Source organism: Plutella xylostella, chromosome 19, assembly GCF_932276165.1.
Source record: "Plutella xylostella chromosome 19, ilPluXylo3.1, whole genome shotgun sequence".
Classification (NCBI taxonomy): Eukaryota; Metazoa; Arthropoda; class Insecta; order Lepidoptera; family Plutellidae; genus Plutella; species Plutella xylostella.
Genome location: NC_063999.1, coordinates 5,228,611 through 5,247,909, shown reverse-complemented (window position 1 = coordinate 5,247,909; position 19,299 = coordinate 5,228,611). Strand labels below are relative to the sequence as shown.

General features: G+C 34.9%; 3 protein-coding genes across 3 annotated transcripts; 2 read left to right on the top strand and 1 right to left on the bottom strand.

Moving 5' to 3' along the window:
• Window positions 1-1,801: 1,801 nt before the first annotated feature.
• Window positions 1,802-6,312, bottom strand: LOC105390328. The gene is made up of 3 exons (XM_011561614.3): window positions 5,236-6,312; window positions 4,833-4,969; window positions 1,802-2,940 (listed from the first exon to the last, which is right to left on the bottom strand). The coding sequence occupies exons 1-3, from the start codon at window positions 6,072-6,074 to the stop codon at window positions 2,780-2,782; spliced, it is 1,137 nt and encodes a 378-aa protein (XP_011559916.3). The 5' UTR covers window positions 6,075-6,312; the 3' UTR covers window positions 1,802-2,779.
• A 2,665-nt stretch (window positions 6,313-8,977) lies between these two features.
• On the top strand, window positions 8,978-10,240 carry LOC105390327 (ommochrome-binding protein). The gene is made up of 2 exons (XM_011561612.3): window positions 8,978-9,063; window positions 9,328-10,240. Exon 2 carries the CDS (start codon window positions 9,328-9,330, stop codon window positions 10,204-10,206), a length of 879 nt encoding a protein of 292 aa, XP_011559914.2. The 5' UTR covers window positions 8,978-9,063; the 3' UTR covers window positions 10,207-10,240.
• Window positions 10,241-10,334: 94 nt separating this feature from the next.
• LOC125489989 lies at window positions 10,335-11,246 on the top strand. The gene has a single exon (XM_048627882.1). It carries the CDS (start codon window positions 10,339-10,341, stop codon window positions 11,224-11,226), a length of 888 nt encoding a protein of 295 aa, XP_048483839.1. The 5' UTR covers window positions 10,335-10,338; the 3' UTR covers window positions 11,227-11,246.
• Window positions 11,247-19,299: the final 8,053 nt, after the last annotated feature.

Here is a 19,299-nt window from a genome sequence, read left to right as displayed (position 1 = left end):
TACGTAAGTATACACCATGGACGTAATAAGTCCTTAGTACAAGTACTTATTACTTCCATGGTAGGCACCTATCGAATGAGTATATTCTGTCATAAATAGTCATCATCATCAGCCAACAACCTATATCGTCCACTTCTGAGTGTGTTTGTGATGAACACTTTTACATTCTAGTAACAAACGTTGCGACATAGCTTACCTACACCTACCTAGTGGGTTACTCTATACTGAAGAAAAACGAACGAGAGCGTGCAATCAGGATGTTTGAAAAAAAAGATCCCGACGGATAGAGAACCTCCTCCTTTTTTTGAAGTCGGTTAAAAATACAACGAGATGGAGTCGTGGTTCACGCAGCAGCGCTACGAAACTTAGTTTTTTTCTAGTGAAGTTTAAGCAATAAAGTAGGCATTTAGTAAGTTGAATACACTTGAGTACTTTACTGCTACCTATATTCAGATAACCCTGGGTTACCTAGTTCGTTGGCCGATGACCCGATTAAGCTGCTATCGTTTCTGTGCCAATTATTATTATTATTGTTTGTGTTATTGTTGCTACTGAGCTTCCCGACTGAAGTATAAATTGTTTATCCCTATATAGAGTGTTAAAGAGGTAATTAACATAAGTAAAAAGAAAGGGGTACTCAGAAGGCTCCCTGCTGCCGCTACACGGATTCGTTATCGACTTATCGACGTAGATAAACTCCACTATTTCGTGATTCACCATAAATTACGCGAACGCGCAGTTTATAGACGTCGCGTCGTCCGTAGGTTCGATAACAAAGCCGTGTAGCTAGCGGCCGTTGGATATTATTATTATTAAATACTTTATTGCACAATAATAAAATTATGTACATAGGCGAACTTAATGCTAACAGCATTCTCTTCCAGCTAACCTTGGGTGTTGTGGAGAAAGTTATAGGTAGTGCGAAAGACTGAGAGGAAAGATAATTTTGTAAAAATACCTACAAACACTAGAATACACTTACTTGTATATAATACATGTATAATAAGTATATACCTATAGGTTACCTATACAATACATAAACCAGGATAGGTTATTGTAAATACGAAATGTGAATCTAATAGCCAACGCAACCTTAGCCACTGTCACAAATGCTACCTATTGGTATTGATTGTACTAATTAGAGTCTCAATATATCATCTACATACATACATAACAGAGACTAATCAGTCATTCTAACACCTAATCAAAGACAAATAGACCGACCGAACGCAAATAGTCACCAAACTAATGAGGACAGTTTAAATTCTTAATTTACACAGAAACACTGCGTCTGCACCTTATCAACGCATTAGTAAGTTTGTAATTGGGTCATCTAGTGTTTATATTATTAAACGAAGTTATTTTTTGCTGTTTAGTAGGTTAGATGGTAAGCTATATACTATATTATTATTTAAGCAAGTACCTACTTAATAGCTTATAGCTAAGTTATTTATTTAATTACTTATTTAAAACATCTCATCGTCGCTATGTATTGTATAAAAGGAACCTGCTTGCCTTTTTCTCGCCATTCGATATACAGGGTGTTGCAAAATTGGTATACTAAGCCGAAACCTACATGTGCAGCATGGTATATCTAAGCCCGAAACTGAAATCAGAATTTGTTTTTTTTTTTTTTTTTCGGGAATTTTGAAATTCTGATTTCAGTTTCGGGCTTAGATATACCATGCTGCACATGCTGGTGTCGGCTTAGTATACCCTTTTTGCAACACCCTGTATATATGGCTTTGTCTTTTTTCTTTATGTAGTATCTGACTATCTGATCTTTCATCAATAATACCACTTTATAATTCTAAAAAAATATTTATTGTCATACCTACCTAATTTATTTGTTGATTTGGACACACTTAGTACACAAAAGACACAAATTCAACCAGAGCAAATTATTTAAATATGCATATGGAAAAGTACCAAAAATTCATACTTTTTAATAAATGTGCAAAGCATGAAATAGTTTCTTAAAATATATTTTGCCATTAACTAATAAATATTATCTTACATATTTCACACTTCTACGTAACAATACACAATAGTATTTACAGATGAGGTATGTTTTTTCCGGAAACTTTTAAAACTATACAACGCTAAAGGTATGCTAATTACAAGGGTAAATGTAGATAAGTACATTAATCAAAATTGGTACTTCAAGTGAATGCTAGTATATTCTGAATCATGAACAATAGAAAATGTACTAAGTATGTGGGTACCTACTCATTACGTTTTGTTAACTTAAAATTATTCCGATTTACCTACTCTTCAATAAGTATATAGGTACAATGTAAAATAGCGAATGTAGTTCTTTGAAAGTTAATTGAAAGGTAGTAGAATTGATGTATAAATCTCTCTTTAGGTAAGTAAGTTCTTTGAAATCTTTGAATGCAGTACAATTAGGTACACATCCGTATCCGTAGTAAGTATTTAATGTGCTTGCCCTGGACGGAGCATCACCGTGGGACACCCTGTATTAGCGGCAGTCACCAGAAGGGCCAGTACGGGGCGCATTTAAGGCGTCACAAAAGTTTTGCATCGCTCTCACTCACATCGCGCAGCCTCAAGAGCGAGCGCGACGGAGAACTTTAGTCACGTCTTAAATGCGCCCCGTGCTAGCCCTTCAGTACGACTTAAATCTCGCTTCACACTTCACACACTATCAATAAGGGGGCGTTTTCCAAAAAAAGTGTTATTGACCAAAACTCTAGGCAAGTACCTATCTCTACCTACTAATCAGATAAGTATAAACAAATAAATAGTACCTTATAACCTAAAACTTGAGCTTAAAGTTGGTTGGTTTCGGGGGGCCAGTGTATTTGCCGTCGATCAGCAGTCGTATGTACTTCCCTTGCTGGTCCGACGGTAGCACTATGCCGAGAGCTTCGCAGTTCCTCAGGATCTCAGTGCAGCCGCGAATGTCGTTCATTTTCACTGAAAAATATAGGAAATTACATGGTTAGTCGTGTTAGTAAGTCACCTCACAAGCGGCGTTGCACCTCTGCGAATATTGTAGACTCAAGTCGATAGGGTAATTCGATACCAATTTGTATGAAATCTTGATCAGCGCCCCTGTCGGTACCGTTAGAAACTAATAGAAACCTAAGTACTATCGACTAGAGTCCATAATACCTATTCGTGATTCGCACACTGATCTATTATATTCTATTCGCGCACATATCACTCCAACTATGAGGTACACGAAAGCAGCTTAGTGATGTATCAACTGTAGGTAACTTAAACATAATAATATAACTACGTCAGGCGCCTGTGCAGTGCACGCTAAAGAAGACACTCTCGATGTTTCAGAGACCATTTCAGCAATAGGTACATTTAATGCAAATAGATAGAGCCGTTACGTCGCCCTAAAAAATGCAAAGAAACTGCTTATAGGCAATTTTCTAAGAATGAATTTAGTTATTCTGTTAAATCACCGAGGTATTTAGTTATTTCGTAAAAGAATTACTGCGCACATTTCCTATCCGAATCTATTTAACTAAGAAAATGACATCAAAACAACATTAATCTCTCTGTTGAAAAACAGTGGAAAGGGCCTTTCGGATTTTCCCATATTTATTATTGCGCTTTGTTGTTATAGTTAATAATAGTCTATTTATTTAAATTATAATAATACAATAGTGTCTTTATCGTATGACAACCCTATTGCCATCTTCAGCAATTGTTAGCAAAGGATGGTTATCAACCGATGACTTCAATTGAGGTAGTAAACAGAAGGCTTTGGAAAATAAATAAACAACTATTAATTGTTTCGCTGATAAACTAAGTAACTGTAGTTTTCCAAAATAGTAATAACTAATTAATATGATGATGGATCTGCCTGTTTCATTTTGATAATGTCGCGTTATTCAACACTCAGTACAGGTTGGTTCACGAAAAAAGAACAAAATGGCTGTCTGAGGCAAATTGTATTCATGATGGTCCTTCACTGCTTAGACTACCTATCTTATGGAGCCATGAAATAAGAAAGATACATGCTAAGAAGCAGTGAGAGTCTGCAACAGAAACAATGCCAACACCAAAGAATGTTTATTAGGGCAGCAAATGATGATGGGCACCAATATATGGAAGCTGGGACCAGCACCAATAGAAATGAGTGATACGTCGTTGAAAAGGTATTTTTTTGCAGAATATGAATAACGGAAGCGCTAGTCTTGATTTACTGTCCAATTAGAATAATCGTACCTTGAAAGTTTTTATATTTTATTTCTGTAATTTTAATGTTTTTGTTAGTTTTTCACATTCGTTTTTAATTTTTATAACAAAATGATCATATTTCATATAATATTATATTTGTTTATCATCTCAGTAAATAAAACCAGTTGAAAGTAATTTCTCCAATTTCAATAATACGTGTTTACGTGTATTACGCCCTAACTGTCATCAGGAAAGAGAGTGCAATGCCATAGAAAAATACTTCCTTCCGACGAATATATTTCAAAATGGACAACTTATACGGATTTGTCGTCATAATACTTTTTTGCTCACTTGAAAAGAGCTATCCAACGATGTATGTCTCATCTTTATTGGACATAGGTCCCAAAACGCCCATTGTCATTTTGTAACACTGCCATGATATACTTATCTTAAGCCCCAGTTTCATCATACTCTGTTAGATCATGGGTTGGGTTGACTTTTGACACATCTGTCAAGAATTTAATATGGAGATGAAATTACAATGTTAAAGGGGTGTTCATGATCTAACCGACTATGGTGAAACTAAACTAGGCATTATCCTTTTAGGGCTTCCAGGTTGTAAAAATCATATAAGTACTTAATGTTATTTGGGAAAAATTAAAGCAACTTACGCTTGTAACTAAATAGCACTTGTAGAACTTTAAGGTAGGCATCCTTCATATCATGTTTCAAAAATGATTGTAATAATCTTACTACTGCATCATCATTATATTGATTCTTTAAAATTGTTAAACTAAAGTCTATTGCCCTGGAAATGAAAAAAATATATATTAATATGCATTAGATTAGTCTTTAAAGTTTAGATTTTATGCAATCACAAATGACCCTTTTTACACTAGCTATGCTTATGGTTTGTCACCATGGTGAAAGGATTGGCCAGTCAGATTAGTGTCAGTCAGTGACTGCCCAGGATGTGGTGAGGCTTTTTTTGCGCAACCAATTAGAAATTATTAATTTAATAAGTCAATGGAAGTCAATTATAAATAATGGTTAAACAAGAGCAGGCATACTCACTTGTCCTTGACAATGTTTCGTAGAAAATTTGAAGAGTCAAACAATTCATTTGCAAGCATCTGATCCGAGAACCAAGTGCTCATCCAGCAGATGTGCCACATGCAGATAAGCGGGTAGTGGTCCCCGGAGGCATCACTGAACTCCAGGACATGCTGCTTGAATATTACCATTGATGCCTCTGATCTATTTAAAACTGAATCCTGTATCAACTCTCGGAAGATTATCCTGTAGACACTGCGCAACGATTCATATCTACTGTAGCAATCTTTTAATACAGTTAAGCCTATTTCGGAATTGCCTTTCATGCATTGCGCTCTGGCCACAAAGTGTAGGAATTCGCCATTTTTTATGTACAAATTAAAATCAGCCTTTTCACAGTAACTTATAATAGCTTTCACTTTGTTAACTTTGCCTTGTTTACTGAATGCTCTTAAAAGTGGTTTTATGGCATGCTCTGTTATATTGACCTTTGTTTCTTGACATTCTTTAACAATTTCCATAATTCTTTTGTCTTCATTCTTTGATAAAAGTTCAATTAAAACTTTTTCTAGTTCTTCGGGACTTAAGTTTGTAATGTTTATTGGTTTTTCCACAGGTTCCGACTTCATGAAGTAAGATCTTAAGCCGAAATCACTGTAGCTATAGCTGTTTACTGCTTTGTAATAAGGATTTCTAGACTTTTGTCTTTGTAATAGTTCCGTAGTAAATGCATCCAGGACATCTAAAGTAGTGGTACTAAGTGTTCTGGAAATATACTTTTGTAGCATCCCGTGTATGTTGAACAGAAGCCGAAAATTATTCGAAGCCTTTTTGGATATCTGTGTTGTCACGGTGTTCATTTTCAGGACTGTTATTTTTATTTATTTAGAAATAAACTGAGGTTATGTTATGCTACTAACCGGATTTAACCATCTGCTTCTCGCTTAATTTTCAAGGCAACTACATTATAACTTGATATTCTTTCTTCTACGTCGTTTAGGGGATTAATTAAGGGTTTAAACATACAATAAAATTACATTGTTACGTAAAAACATAAAATTTGCCTAATGTTTTGACTTTTTGAATATACAAATCTGACATCTGACAATTACAATGTTTTCAGTATGACAGTATCTGACATTGACATTAAAAAAAGCATTTACAAAGACAGAAAAATGTCATGCCCTATTATAATTGTAAAATAGCGACATCTATTGACGAGTAGCAAAACTTTTTACCTACTGCACAAGTGCACCACATGAATAGTTTACACGAGATACTAAATAACAAAAGTAGATGGCGTTAGTAGTCTTAAAATGTTATAGTATTTCAAATCAATTTACAAAAATATTTATTTATTTATTTATTTATGTTCAAACGAAAAGCGGGTGCCTCGCTTGCGATTCATTTCTGGTTACTGCTGTCAATATAATAATAGAAAAATCATTCTGTTTTCAAAGATTAAATAATACCTACATACATAATATTAAGTACGTAGGTACAAATATCAAGATAAACACAAATATCGATTAGGCCAGTACGTAAGTAAACATACTTTAAAAAAATCCCTAGGTTGCCTACGTCTGTAACTAGGCAGGTAGATTTTTAAAATAAAATTAATAGTACTTACCACACTAAAACATCATCAGCGTAAACTCATGACAACCCCTATTGAGCAGCATTGGGTACCTTGTTAACCAAAATTACCATGTCAAATTGTCATCTTAAATACATCCAGCCACAACTAACTGTGTCATTCACATCATCATCATCATAAATTAAATTTACATGGTGATACTTATAACTAGAGACATTAGGGTAGGCCTAACCCAATGAATGGGGTAACATATTAATAAGAACGTTAATTGCCGTGGCCGTGACAACATAGTCAAAGAGGCAATTAGATCATAAATAAACCAATTTTATTTCCGAATATCATTCTACTTATTGTCGTTCTTCATCTTAGCTAGGTTAGGTAAAATTATTAGGTATTAAGTATATTTTTAGATAGTCAGTAGCTAACACGAGATACGAGAATGTTTATCGGTTCTTCGGCAGATATGAACAGGCTACTGTACGCTTGCAGATTTTAACAGCATCTGTCCATCGGATCAGGACAAGAATCATCTATAATAAATACATTGCGATACGGACGTTAAATGGCCATAGCAGTCAAAATAGCCTGTCTTCATAGATTTATATCGTTCAATAGAGTATTGTATAAAGTTCTATTCACAATTACGTCGCCTATATTGTCCTGTCCCGTTCTCGGACTAGACAATGATATCAGTTCCATACAAGTATGAAAACAGCTTTATATTTCTAACTAGCGACCGCCCGTTGCTACGCCCCCTATAATAAGACTGTTATGGTGACACGGTAATGTCCATGGCTGTTGATTTATATCTAGGTACCTACCTATTAATAAATAAAGGTAGATAACATATTATATCCCCATAATTTCAATAAGTGAAATACACCTATCACTACTTACATAAAAAAATTACCTGTGAAATATAAATAAAAAAAAAGTAAGAAGGTACCTTATAAGTACCTACCTAAATATAATGTATATAGTTAACTTTATCAGTATTGCTGTCTGTGTAAAATAAAGTTTTTTTTTTCCTACTTTCTTTCTTTCTTATCCTGTTTTTTTTTAAATTACCGACCAAACGAAGGAACTTAACTAATACCTATAAGGTCTTCCCCTAATCTGTCACTTTCTGTAATAGAGTTAAGGTAGACCTTAACTAAATTACCACTCGCCTCCCAGTCTAGACTCTGGAATGAAGTGTCAAAGTGTATAACAAACCACAAATTATCCATCCAAATTAATCATAATTCAGATAACCTCTAGCCTTTATAAAAGTACTCTAGATAAAGAGTAAAAACAGGAGTAGAATCGATAAAAATGTATGTTTATTTCAAATAATACGACTTGAGTTTTTTTTTTTATATAGTTGTTAGTTACTATAGGCTTCCTATACCTCTTGTTAAGTGTTTATTTGTTAGAAAGTGAAAACCGCTGGTTAGTTCAACAATTCGTATATTGAAGCTAATGTGTCAAAAAATAACAAAACGTAAAAACCATAAAAAATGTCAATATTATAAGTAAAAACATAAAAAATCTCAAAACAATGATAGGCAGTCGCCAACAATAGTCCTGGCTTTAGATGTCTTCTTAGTAAGCGCTTTACGTCTTACAATGAGAACTTTGGAACCCATGCATGGCATATTTATTTGGCGGTCGAATGGCGTAGTGGTTAGTGGCCCTGACTGCTATGCCGAAGGTCCCGGGTTCGATTCCCGGCCGGGGCAGATATTTGTTTAAACACAGATATTTGTACTTGGGTCTTGGGTGTTGATATTTATATTTAATATGTATCTATCTATGTATTTGTGTAGATATATCAGCTGTCCGACACCCATAACACAGGTTCTACCTAGCTTGGGTTCGGATGGCCGTGTGTGAGATGTCCCCACATATTTATTTATTTTTATTATTTATTTTAAAATTAGTATCCTTTTGCTAAAAAGATTCTACGGCAAATACTTAAATTAGGTACTTACAGATATAATTATTATGGTTTTCAATATAAGTAGTACATAGATGTAGTAGTAGTAAGTATATCTTTATTTTAAAAACTTAACGTAGAGTAATTCATGTATCATCCACTAGATAAAAAAATAATTCATGCATCATCCACTAGATAAAAAAATGGTTAAGATTTGCCTCATGGACTCCATTCATTTCTGTATTCCTCATTTTGTACCTACTGAGGCAAGGCATGTGTAAACTTAGTGTAAATATACAAGTTACCAGTTCATATTTACTTAGCATAGAACGAGGTAAGCACAACTTGGATTGTTTTTTTATGTCTTAGTCCTCTTCTTCTTAGCATGTCGGTGATAAACACTATCTATGCAATCTAGACTAGGGTTTGTCGCTGTGGTGAAAAGATTGGTTAGGCAGATTTAACAGCAGGGTTCCTGATCTGGGATTAGTATTATAACTCTTACTAATCTTTAGCGCGGCGATAGTGAAAATACTGACAGATTAGTAGACCTCAGAAAGAACGATTCCTAATAATAGTTTATATTTTCTCATTCCAGATGAAAATGTGGGAGCTACTATTATCCTGCTTACTTCTGTCACAAGCAGGCGCGAAACCTGTCGACGAAAACAAGGAAGTGAATGACTGCAACTACACCGCTGAATTATTGAAAGAAAAGTTGGACAGACCGTACTTGCTATCTACCGATTACAACACTAACACAATATACTTTAGCTACACTGTACCATCGAAAACTGACGAGGGAGTCGAAAATTTTACATCCGCGTATATTCACCTAAACACTAAGGACTACGGCACCATTAATAATGTTCAGGATGGCTTCGCTCAGAGTGTTGATCAGAAAACCGGAGATGTGTACATTGGAGGCAGTGACGGAATCTACAAATACGACCACAACACTAAAAATGCTGAACTCCTCGGTGCCAAGGACACTGATATTTGGATGATATATTTCAAGGAAGTTTTATATTACTCAGTGTTTCCGTCACAGTTCTTGTATACATTGGTAGATGGAACATCAACAAGATTTTCAGATTTAGAAGATACGAAAGTGGATCACATGGTTATTGACAATGAAAACGATATTTTCTTCACAAATGAGACTGGTTTATTTAGCCAAAAAAAGGGCACAAAAAATGCTGTATTCTTTGCCAATAATATTTCAGTAAGGGCTTTGACTACTGATATGAATGGTAAACCATATATTTGCCTGAACAATGGTGTATATTCCATAAACAAGAAGGAAATAAAATTAGATTTAGTTTTTGAAACAGTTGACGCATTTGGTCTAACATTCGACAGTGAAAACAATTTCGTGTGTTCAGATGACACCAGCATATACAGAATCAAAGCAGACAAACATAAGTGCAATGACGGTCCGTTTTTATTACAGAGTGTAAATCTAGGTACAAACTAGATAGATATGTTTATCAATAAAGACCTTCAATTTATTTATTTAAACATAATGAGACCTTATGACCAGTTTCAGATAACATTCAAGTGCAAACATAAGTGTACATAGTGTATTTTGTCTCTAGCGTCATAAATCATGTTAAATTTTATTTTGATTAGAGTGGTAGTTGTCATTTTTGTGTGTGTGCAAGTGTTTGCAAATGAAAAAATAAAAATATTCATAACTGACCATCCAATAATACAATTTGGTGGAAAGATGTACAAGAAAGAACTTATTACTGACAAATTTTACAGTCCTAATGAACTGGATTATGATAAGTTTAGCCGCAACCTTTTCTTTACTTATATGGATGAAAATATTCAAAATTCGGGAAGAGCTATAATAAATGTTGTCACGAAAAAAACACATAAAATAAAAGGAATACAAAACAATAAAGCAGTCGCTGTTGATCCGGATACTGGCGAAGTATATTTTGGCAATGAAAGAGGACTTTACAAATACGATAGAAATAAACACGAGGCTACAAATATAGCACTCTTTAACGTAAATGTCTATAAACTAGTTATTCGTCACAATGAAATGTATTTGATCGATGCAAACAATCATATGCTCTACAAAGTTTTCGACGAAGGCAACATAATCGTAAAAGTTGGAGATTGGAAGACAATTATGAACTTTGAGATCGACAACGATAAGAATATACATTTTGTGAACATGTGCGGAGTATTTTGTGCCGTGAAGGGTCATGAAGCTGTAAAGAACAAGGATATATCCGTTGCTTATCATTTTATAATTAATGATAATGAAGTTTTAGCTGTTACGGATGACGGGATCTATGAAGTTAATTGTGTTAATGGCACCGCCATCAGGACTGGCTCCATAAGCTTTATTCCACACAGCATCACCACGGGGGACAATGGTGAAATGTTTTATTCACTAGATAACGGAATTTTCCGATTAAAACCTATAAATTCATATTTCATTTACAATATTCGCCGAAAGTCTCAGAAGCCCTTGAAATAAAATGTTATCACAAACGCGTATTGTACAATTATTTCTTTTTTCCAAGTTATATTAATCTATCACTGTATTTTTATAAAAAGCTCGAAGTATAAATTTTAATGGTATATTCTGATAATATAAGATAATAAGTAATATAATAATAGGTAGGATAATATTTAAGTGATGAAGCTAATCAACTTACCATTCTCAAAAGAAAGATGGAGATTCGTACTTTTAGGTCAGCTGTCACGATAAGTTGGTTTCACTCTATCTATACCTACAGGGTTTATTTTAATTTTATCAGCAATGATAGTTGGCCAGTGTGCCCGTATGACGGGTACATTCACCTACCAACATAAAACAAAACTCCACCTGTATAAAATAGGTAAGTGCGCTTTATGTATAGAATAGAATAGAATAGAAATCATTTATTTGACACACAGCAAAAAAAAGAAAAAAGAAAAATACAGTTACTTTCAAAAACAGCTAAGTAAGTAAGAACTTAAGTAATAATTAAATTAAACAAAAATATATATATATTGTAAAAATAGAATGTACCAGTACAAAACAATGCACAATTATGTTACGTAGTACACTCACGAGCAATGAATAAGTTACAGTACTCCAAAACGGAAAAGACTATCTAAATGACGTCGTCTGCAAAATCGAGGTACATTTTACAGCGCGTCAATAATTCATAAACATAAAATATTACCAATTAAAATATTTTGATCAAATATAAATTAAATATTTTAAAATATTTGGGTCATTTTGTAAATGGAACGTTTTCATTGCTCGTGAGTGTGTGTATAAATAATATAAGTGCTTACATTATGACATAATTGTGTGTTGTTAATGAATTGAATCACCAATTAAGCAAATCAGTGTACAGATCATCATCGCGAATAGCTGCTGGAGAGATAGTGTCAATTTATCTCCGCCATTATTTACATTATCTTTGATTCAGTCGGAAATTTCTTATAGGATATTGAGGTGAGATCAGTTGTTAGTAGTTAACATTCGTAGGTTTCGCGCAATCTTACGAATCTTGTAATGAGTTTTATATCTTTTAGCATTAAGTCCACCCTTTGTACTTTTATTTGTAATATTTGTACAATAAAGAGTTAAATATATAAATATATCTATAATTATATAAAATATTATAATGTAGGAATTAGTTACTGTTTAATTTACAATGCATTAAATATAATACTTACTTATATTTTTACGTAGCCTATGAAAAAACATCGTAATTATTGGGTCCGTATTCGTATAAATGAACCACTGCATCGATTTCAGTAAATTAGCTAAGTATTTTCAACACTATCTAGGAACCGCTATAACTCCTTACCATAAATATTATAATAGTTCTAATGACCGACTTTCGAACGACACTAAACCGAAACAACGGTAGATAAAAAGTATGAAAATATTTGTTGGCTCTATATTATAATATACAGGGTGTTGCAAAAAGGGTATACTAAGCCGAAACCTACATGTGCAGCATGTTATATCTAAGCCCGAAACTGAAATCAGAATTTGAAAATTAGCGATTTTTTTTTTTCATTTTCCATAGAAACTTTGTTGGTTACGTGACTTTTACTATGAAAAAAAAAATTTTTTTTTCGCGAATTTTCAAATTCTGATTTCAGTTTCGGGCTTAGATATAACATGCTGCACATTTAGGTTTCGGCTTAGTATACCAATTTTGCAACACCCTGTATATATAAACAATCACATCTTGTAAGTACTAATGTACGCAGAGGTGCATTGCTGCACCCACTTTTCGCCAGTGTTTATGTTAGTCCCAATGTAATAGGGGGCGGGCCTATTGCCACTTAACGGGCACAACCAATATTCGCTATACATATATATAGGTACCTATTTTGGATAAGATCAAACTAACAAACAAAAATCATTCTAATATAGATTACATATTTCGGAGCTACGTGGCCACAGGACGCTCAGGTAAAATATTTCGGAGCTACGCAAACACAGACACACAGGTACAAACTTATGAAAATCCGAGTTTTTGATAGGATGTGATTGATATCTCTGCGGTACCTACTGCTGGTCGGAGAGCATCGCTATGCGTCGATAGTGCAAAGGCGCCGGCGGTATAAATTGTTTGAAAACGGACCGCCCATGGTGTCATACTTCGTGGACACACCGATAAAATGCTGCTTTTGAGCTGCTTTTTCATAAATTTATGGTCTTCTTCTTCTTTCGTGTCAGTGAACATGCGAATTAAATTTGTCCAGACCAAAAAGAAGCAACTTTGATAGCATATATTTATGGTGCATCTAGGTGATTTTGTAGGGTACATCGTAGTCTCATAAAAAATGTCTAGATATAGGTAAGTACTTACTTAAAAGTAGATGTCAATGTCGAATCATCAATGAGCTTACGATGTTTTACAGAATCATCTAGTTCGATTATTGGAAGATTGAATCTTACCTACCCGAATTATACCTATGATAAGAAAAAATGCATAAGTACTGCATTTTGCAACGACTGTCAACAGTAAAATTTATTATTTTTCAGAGTACCTACAATACTTTCTGGTTTTTTTCTCAGGCATCTTATACTTACCTACTTGAGTATCTAACTATGTTTAATTATTTAAATTCTCAACTTTTTAAAGACCATCGTAAAATCTAAAAGTCATCTCTTGAAGTCAATGTAAAATTAACCTAACGTTGTAATAAAACGACGTTTCCATTACTGCGCACATTTAAAAGTCGTTAAATCGCTGTCCCTTCTATTTCAGCAGCATTTTAGGGCTCTTTCACCTAATTTAAGCTTGACAGGACCAAAGTGGGTCCAAATAGCTGAATGCGTGTACGCAATTAATTTACTGCATTTACCGTTTGATTCGCCGGCACAGGGCTGTTTATAGACGGCCAAATCAAAGACCATGATAAGATTCCAGATAGCGAAATGCAAAATATTATGACACAAATTGGTTGGAACACGCACGATTGATGATGACTTGTGAAAGCAAAACTGAGCTTAAAACTGTAATAAAGATTCCTAATAATTTTAACGTTAGTAGGTATTGGTATTGGTATACCCTTAAAATATCATATTAGTGCTTAAATGTATGCAAAATGCAGGGTAAAAAATATTCACTGGAAGAGACACCTATATTTCTCTCTGATGATAATATCACTGAATAAAATTATTTGTTACTTACATAGGTACTAACTAGCTTTTCACGAAAGGTTCGCACTTCAAAGTTTTTCTCGTGAAAATAACAATGTTTATCTTCCAATGTTTATCCTCCATTCCGTTACATCGAACCTAGTGTTATTAATAAACAAAAGATACTTAGCTGATCTTAAGTAACTAATATAGGTACTTAACTTAAATATTTTGCTTCTGGTATTGGACATTTTCCAGCACGCTGGTCCACCTGTGTTTTCACAAATCTAGGTGTGCATAGTGCAGGTTTCTTCACGACAAATTCTATCACAGCATAACGTGCGCTAGATAAAGAAGCCATATCTCAGTGTGTCCATAAAGCAATGTTTGAACCTAGACGTTTCTTAGAAGAGACAATACGATCCAGCACGACTTGCTTCGGGGCTGCCCGATCTCGCATCACAAGATAGATGCTGCTGATTTTAAAGAGACGTTACTATAGTTCGGATTCCGATAATGGTGTTCTATGTACAGTTGGCTGTAATAAAAGGGTACAGCAAGCCGAAAGGCAGTGAGTGACACAGAACAGAGGCTCATTCTAAAAACCACTTTTATCTAAGACTTATAAGAGTTACCTAAAAAAATTTGCTCCTGCATGTAACTTGACAAGTGATTTTTTTCTTTGATGGTTAATTTTTTTGTTATTATTTATCTCCTAGAATACATAATTTTGTATACAAAAAGAGGAGAGTGAAATTTTGTGTACTTAATTTGAATAAGTTTTTAACTGAGTTTTAACTATGTATCGTAAATAGTTAGCCTCTACATTAAGAAGTCTACCGAGCTGCACAATATTAAATCTTAGCACAGTTGCCACTATTTCATACATGCGATATTGAGCTAGATCCTCCGTCTGAGACAATTTATTTTTATCTTTTAATATTATTCTAGACGTCCGCATCGTAGGCACGCTTTTATGCATTGTCTCTTTCAGACATGTTTTAAGGGAGATATTATCAGTGCTTTCATTGTTTGCATGGGCTGGGCTGCATTGGACTATGATAATGCTATTTCCTTACTCTACATTGCAGATATGATCGGAAGACTTCTCTGATCGGCGGTGAAGTGTGAAAATATGAAAATACGTCTTTACACACTCCTTACTCTCCGGCCCGTTAGACTGACTATAGTCTTATAAGGTATAAATTAAAAGACCACTCTTAAACGAATGTTGGATAAGACATCCTGCCTCTCTTTCTGAAATTCATTGGCGCATTTAGGTAACGAGGCAACCACGACGTTTTTGGTATACAGAATGTTGCAAAAAGCCCGAAAATGAAATCAGAATTTCAAAATTCGCGAACATTTTCCATATAAACTTTGTTTGCGTGACTTTTTACTAATGAACTTTTTTTCGCAAATTTTTAGGTAAATTCTGATTTCATTTTTGGGCTTAGATATAACATGCTGCACATGTAGGTTTCCGCTTAGTATAGGTACCCTTTTTGCAACATCCTGTAGATGCGAACTTTTAGAAAAAGTAAATTATCCGGTAGGTACTATACAAGGAAGGTTGAGGAAAGAGTGATGTGGCATTGGAAGAGACATTAGGCCCATCAGTGGACGATTGCGAGCAGCATCATGAAGGAAAGGGGGGTTATAAGTTTGGCAGTGCAAAGGTAATAAGCGCCCACCTTTCGGCGACCTTGATGCGAAATCTTAATAAAATACCTAAGCAGTTTTTTCAAACGACGATGTTAGTGGCTCGAGTCACGGTGAAACGTTCCACTTGATAAAAACTAGCGATAATGGCTCGATAAATCCCATACGCTAACTGTCGATTGAACTCATTTCTACATTTTACTCGCATGTGAACTGAAAACGAGATGGAATTGTTTTAACTACATACTTCTATGAATATTACGCCATGTTTTAATGTTTTTACTATTATAGGTAAGTACTTCTACTTCTCACCAAAAAAATATTTAGGTTAACACAGATTTCTTCTCTAAATAAACAGTTGCCTGTAAACACTTGCGTAATACCTAATTTCATTTCTGAATTACGTAGTAGTTACCAGGAAATCGGAGTTGTCTTACTTAATTTCTAACATACATATGCACACGAGTCTCGCTACTGTAATCCCTGAAGGGATAGTCATAGCTGACTCGCAAACGAGTCACCCGCTTTTTGCTGTACATTTTGTACTCACGTCGTGATAGGTCGCACACCGTATCCCCGTTTTTGAATGAGTACAATGCAATTAGGGTACACACCTACCCTCAAATTCATAGACCGTATTGTAAATTTACAACAAGGTTAAAATTGTCTTCGACGAGTTCCGACTCTTTACGTCACTCAGAAAGTTGAAATTCGTACCTATATCACAACGCCATCTTTAAACCTATTGTAAAGTGTCAAAAAGCTATATGAATTTGGGGGTAGAATCAAAGAATGTATGCAGGTAGATGTGCATTGTGCAGATTTCCTCACGATGTTTTCCTTCACCGTAAGAGCGATGGTATACATTGTACTTAAATTCCAAAGAACCTTATACAAGTAAACCACAAAGAACTCATACCTACCTGACTGAGCAACCACCGCTCTTCTTTCTTTCTATTATTTCTAAACATTTATTAATTAAAAACTAGCTCTTCCCACGAACTTCTCTGCAGATTTTTCCCGTAATAGGTAATAATTTTTTATTTGTTCTACAACCATGGTACTGATTTTGTACTGCTTAACAACAATAAACATACATCACCTGGTTTCTAACAAAGCAATCCCTATTCCCATAAATATTGCCTCAACTAAAAGAAGCATAAATCAGGATTACAATTTGGCAGGCGGCAGGCACTAAAATTGACTGAATAAAGTCGCATCTATTAGTCGGTTATAAGAGCTATGGTGAATTGAATACTCACAGAGGAAATAAGTAGAGACATATTTCAAATAGTGTTGGCAATAAAGCCGAGTAACAGATCCTTTCGAATACATAATAATATTATTCCTTGATTATTATATGATTATTTTTGACTTTATTCATTGTTACAAGGGTTGTCATTAGGTTGAACCATTGACTAGAGGGTACAGCCGAGTCCGCGTTGTTCTATGGGTTGACAGTAAACAAAATGCGGATAGTTTCTTTTTGCTTGGTTTTTGTACACGACATGACAAACCATCTTGTTCGTATATTGTTAATCTAAGTGCCAATTTCTCCATAGTCGGTTAGAGCATAACCAGGTATTAGTTGTTGACTTTTGACACATCTGTCATGAATTTTATTTGGAGATGAAGTTTAATTTAAATTTATTAATCAATGCCTTTCGGTTAGATAACCGACTATGGAGAAATTGGCACAGGCTACGGCTGGACGACAGCCACAATTAGCTGTCAGCGACGGACGCTCCTCGTTCCTCAACTTGTGGAATGAAGAACAGAGGCGGTGTTGACTGCTGATATTCTTTCACAATGGAGGGGAAAAAAGTAGTGAACAATGTTAAAATTGTTTGGGACTAAAATAACCCTCATGTAAATTGTAAATGTCTTCCTAAAAGTATCGGTTAAAATTTATGAAGTTTAAAGGAAAGTATGTAAGTACATAGGGTAGTGTTGAATACATTCATCACAGTAGGGTCACTAGAGTCAAGGAAAAAAAAAACGTTTTCATTGTGCAAAGTACAGTATCTATTACACTATAAAGATTACGTTAAATACTTAAAAAAATCTAAATTTAAATGTAAGTATGCGATTTTACACGTATTTTGAACATAACATTTTCACCACAAGTGTCTATTCTAACACAATCTCTGTGCAATGCACTTCATGGACATAGTATGTAGCTTCAACCGCTTCGCCGCGGCACCTATGATGCTCCCACCTTATTCCCATCGCCACCAACACCACTCTCCCAAGACCTTTGCTTCCATCCCTTTCTACCTCATCGAGTTAGACAAAGACTACCACAGATGTAGTTCGATATTCCGAACTGGATGAGGAAGAAGGAACAATTCAATCAAGTGATGCGGCGCGCCTGTGACGTGCTGCTATTCAAGATGGTCACTCTATACGACCAAAAACGAAGTCGAAGACTCTATCTCGTTGTAATATACGTGCCGATTGCAGGGCAGCTCTTGTTCGTTGGTTTTTCGTCAGCATAGAATAACCCCCCTGGACTGGAGCAATTATCGTGCAGTTCTAATTATATTCTTACTGAGGATTAGTCGATTAGTGGAATGCGGCTAAAATGCTGCAGTGTTTTGTTTTAAGCTGCGTACAGACCGACCCAACGAACGCCCAACGAACTCCCAACGATGGATATTTATCATACATAATGCAACGAAGGTCAACGAAATTCGTTCGTTGGCGTTCATTGGGCCGGTCTGGACGCAGCTTTAAAGGAAGGGGAAATGGGGTGTTTTCTTCTATGGATAAGTGGCAGATAAGGACTGGATGTGGAATACTTTAGCCCGCATTTGTTAAGGATTGATTAAAGTTTTTTTTTAATTGCCTCGGGTAAATCCAGCAAACAACTGGGAAAGCTAAAACACAAACAAACGCAGTTAGTTAAACAATCAAAGGAAATGACAATCCGATAGCACCTTGGATTTTGTGTAAAAAAATTCGGAAGCTATACTCGTAAACAACAAACTTTTACAGTATATAGTACTTATACAGTTAACAACTGCTCATTATAAATCATAATATTTTAAAATGACATGAGTGTTATAAATATTTCAGAGAACCAACTAACTGAAATTTAGCTCTACTCATAGAAACATTGTTGCTACAGGAAGTTTTCTCAAAAACAGTTCTCAAATTACCGTGACCTCTAAAGCAGCTCCATTTCAGACCACCGAGCAATTGATAAACAATATACGAATTAGATGGAGAGTGCAAAAGAAACGTCTTGACAAATAGAACGGTCCCACTTCTACCACTGAGATCTTA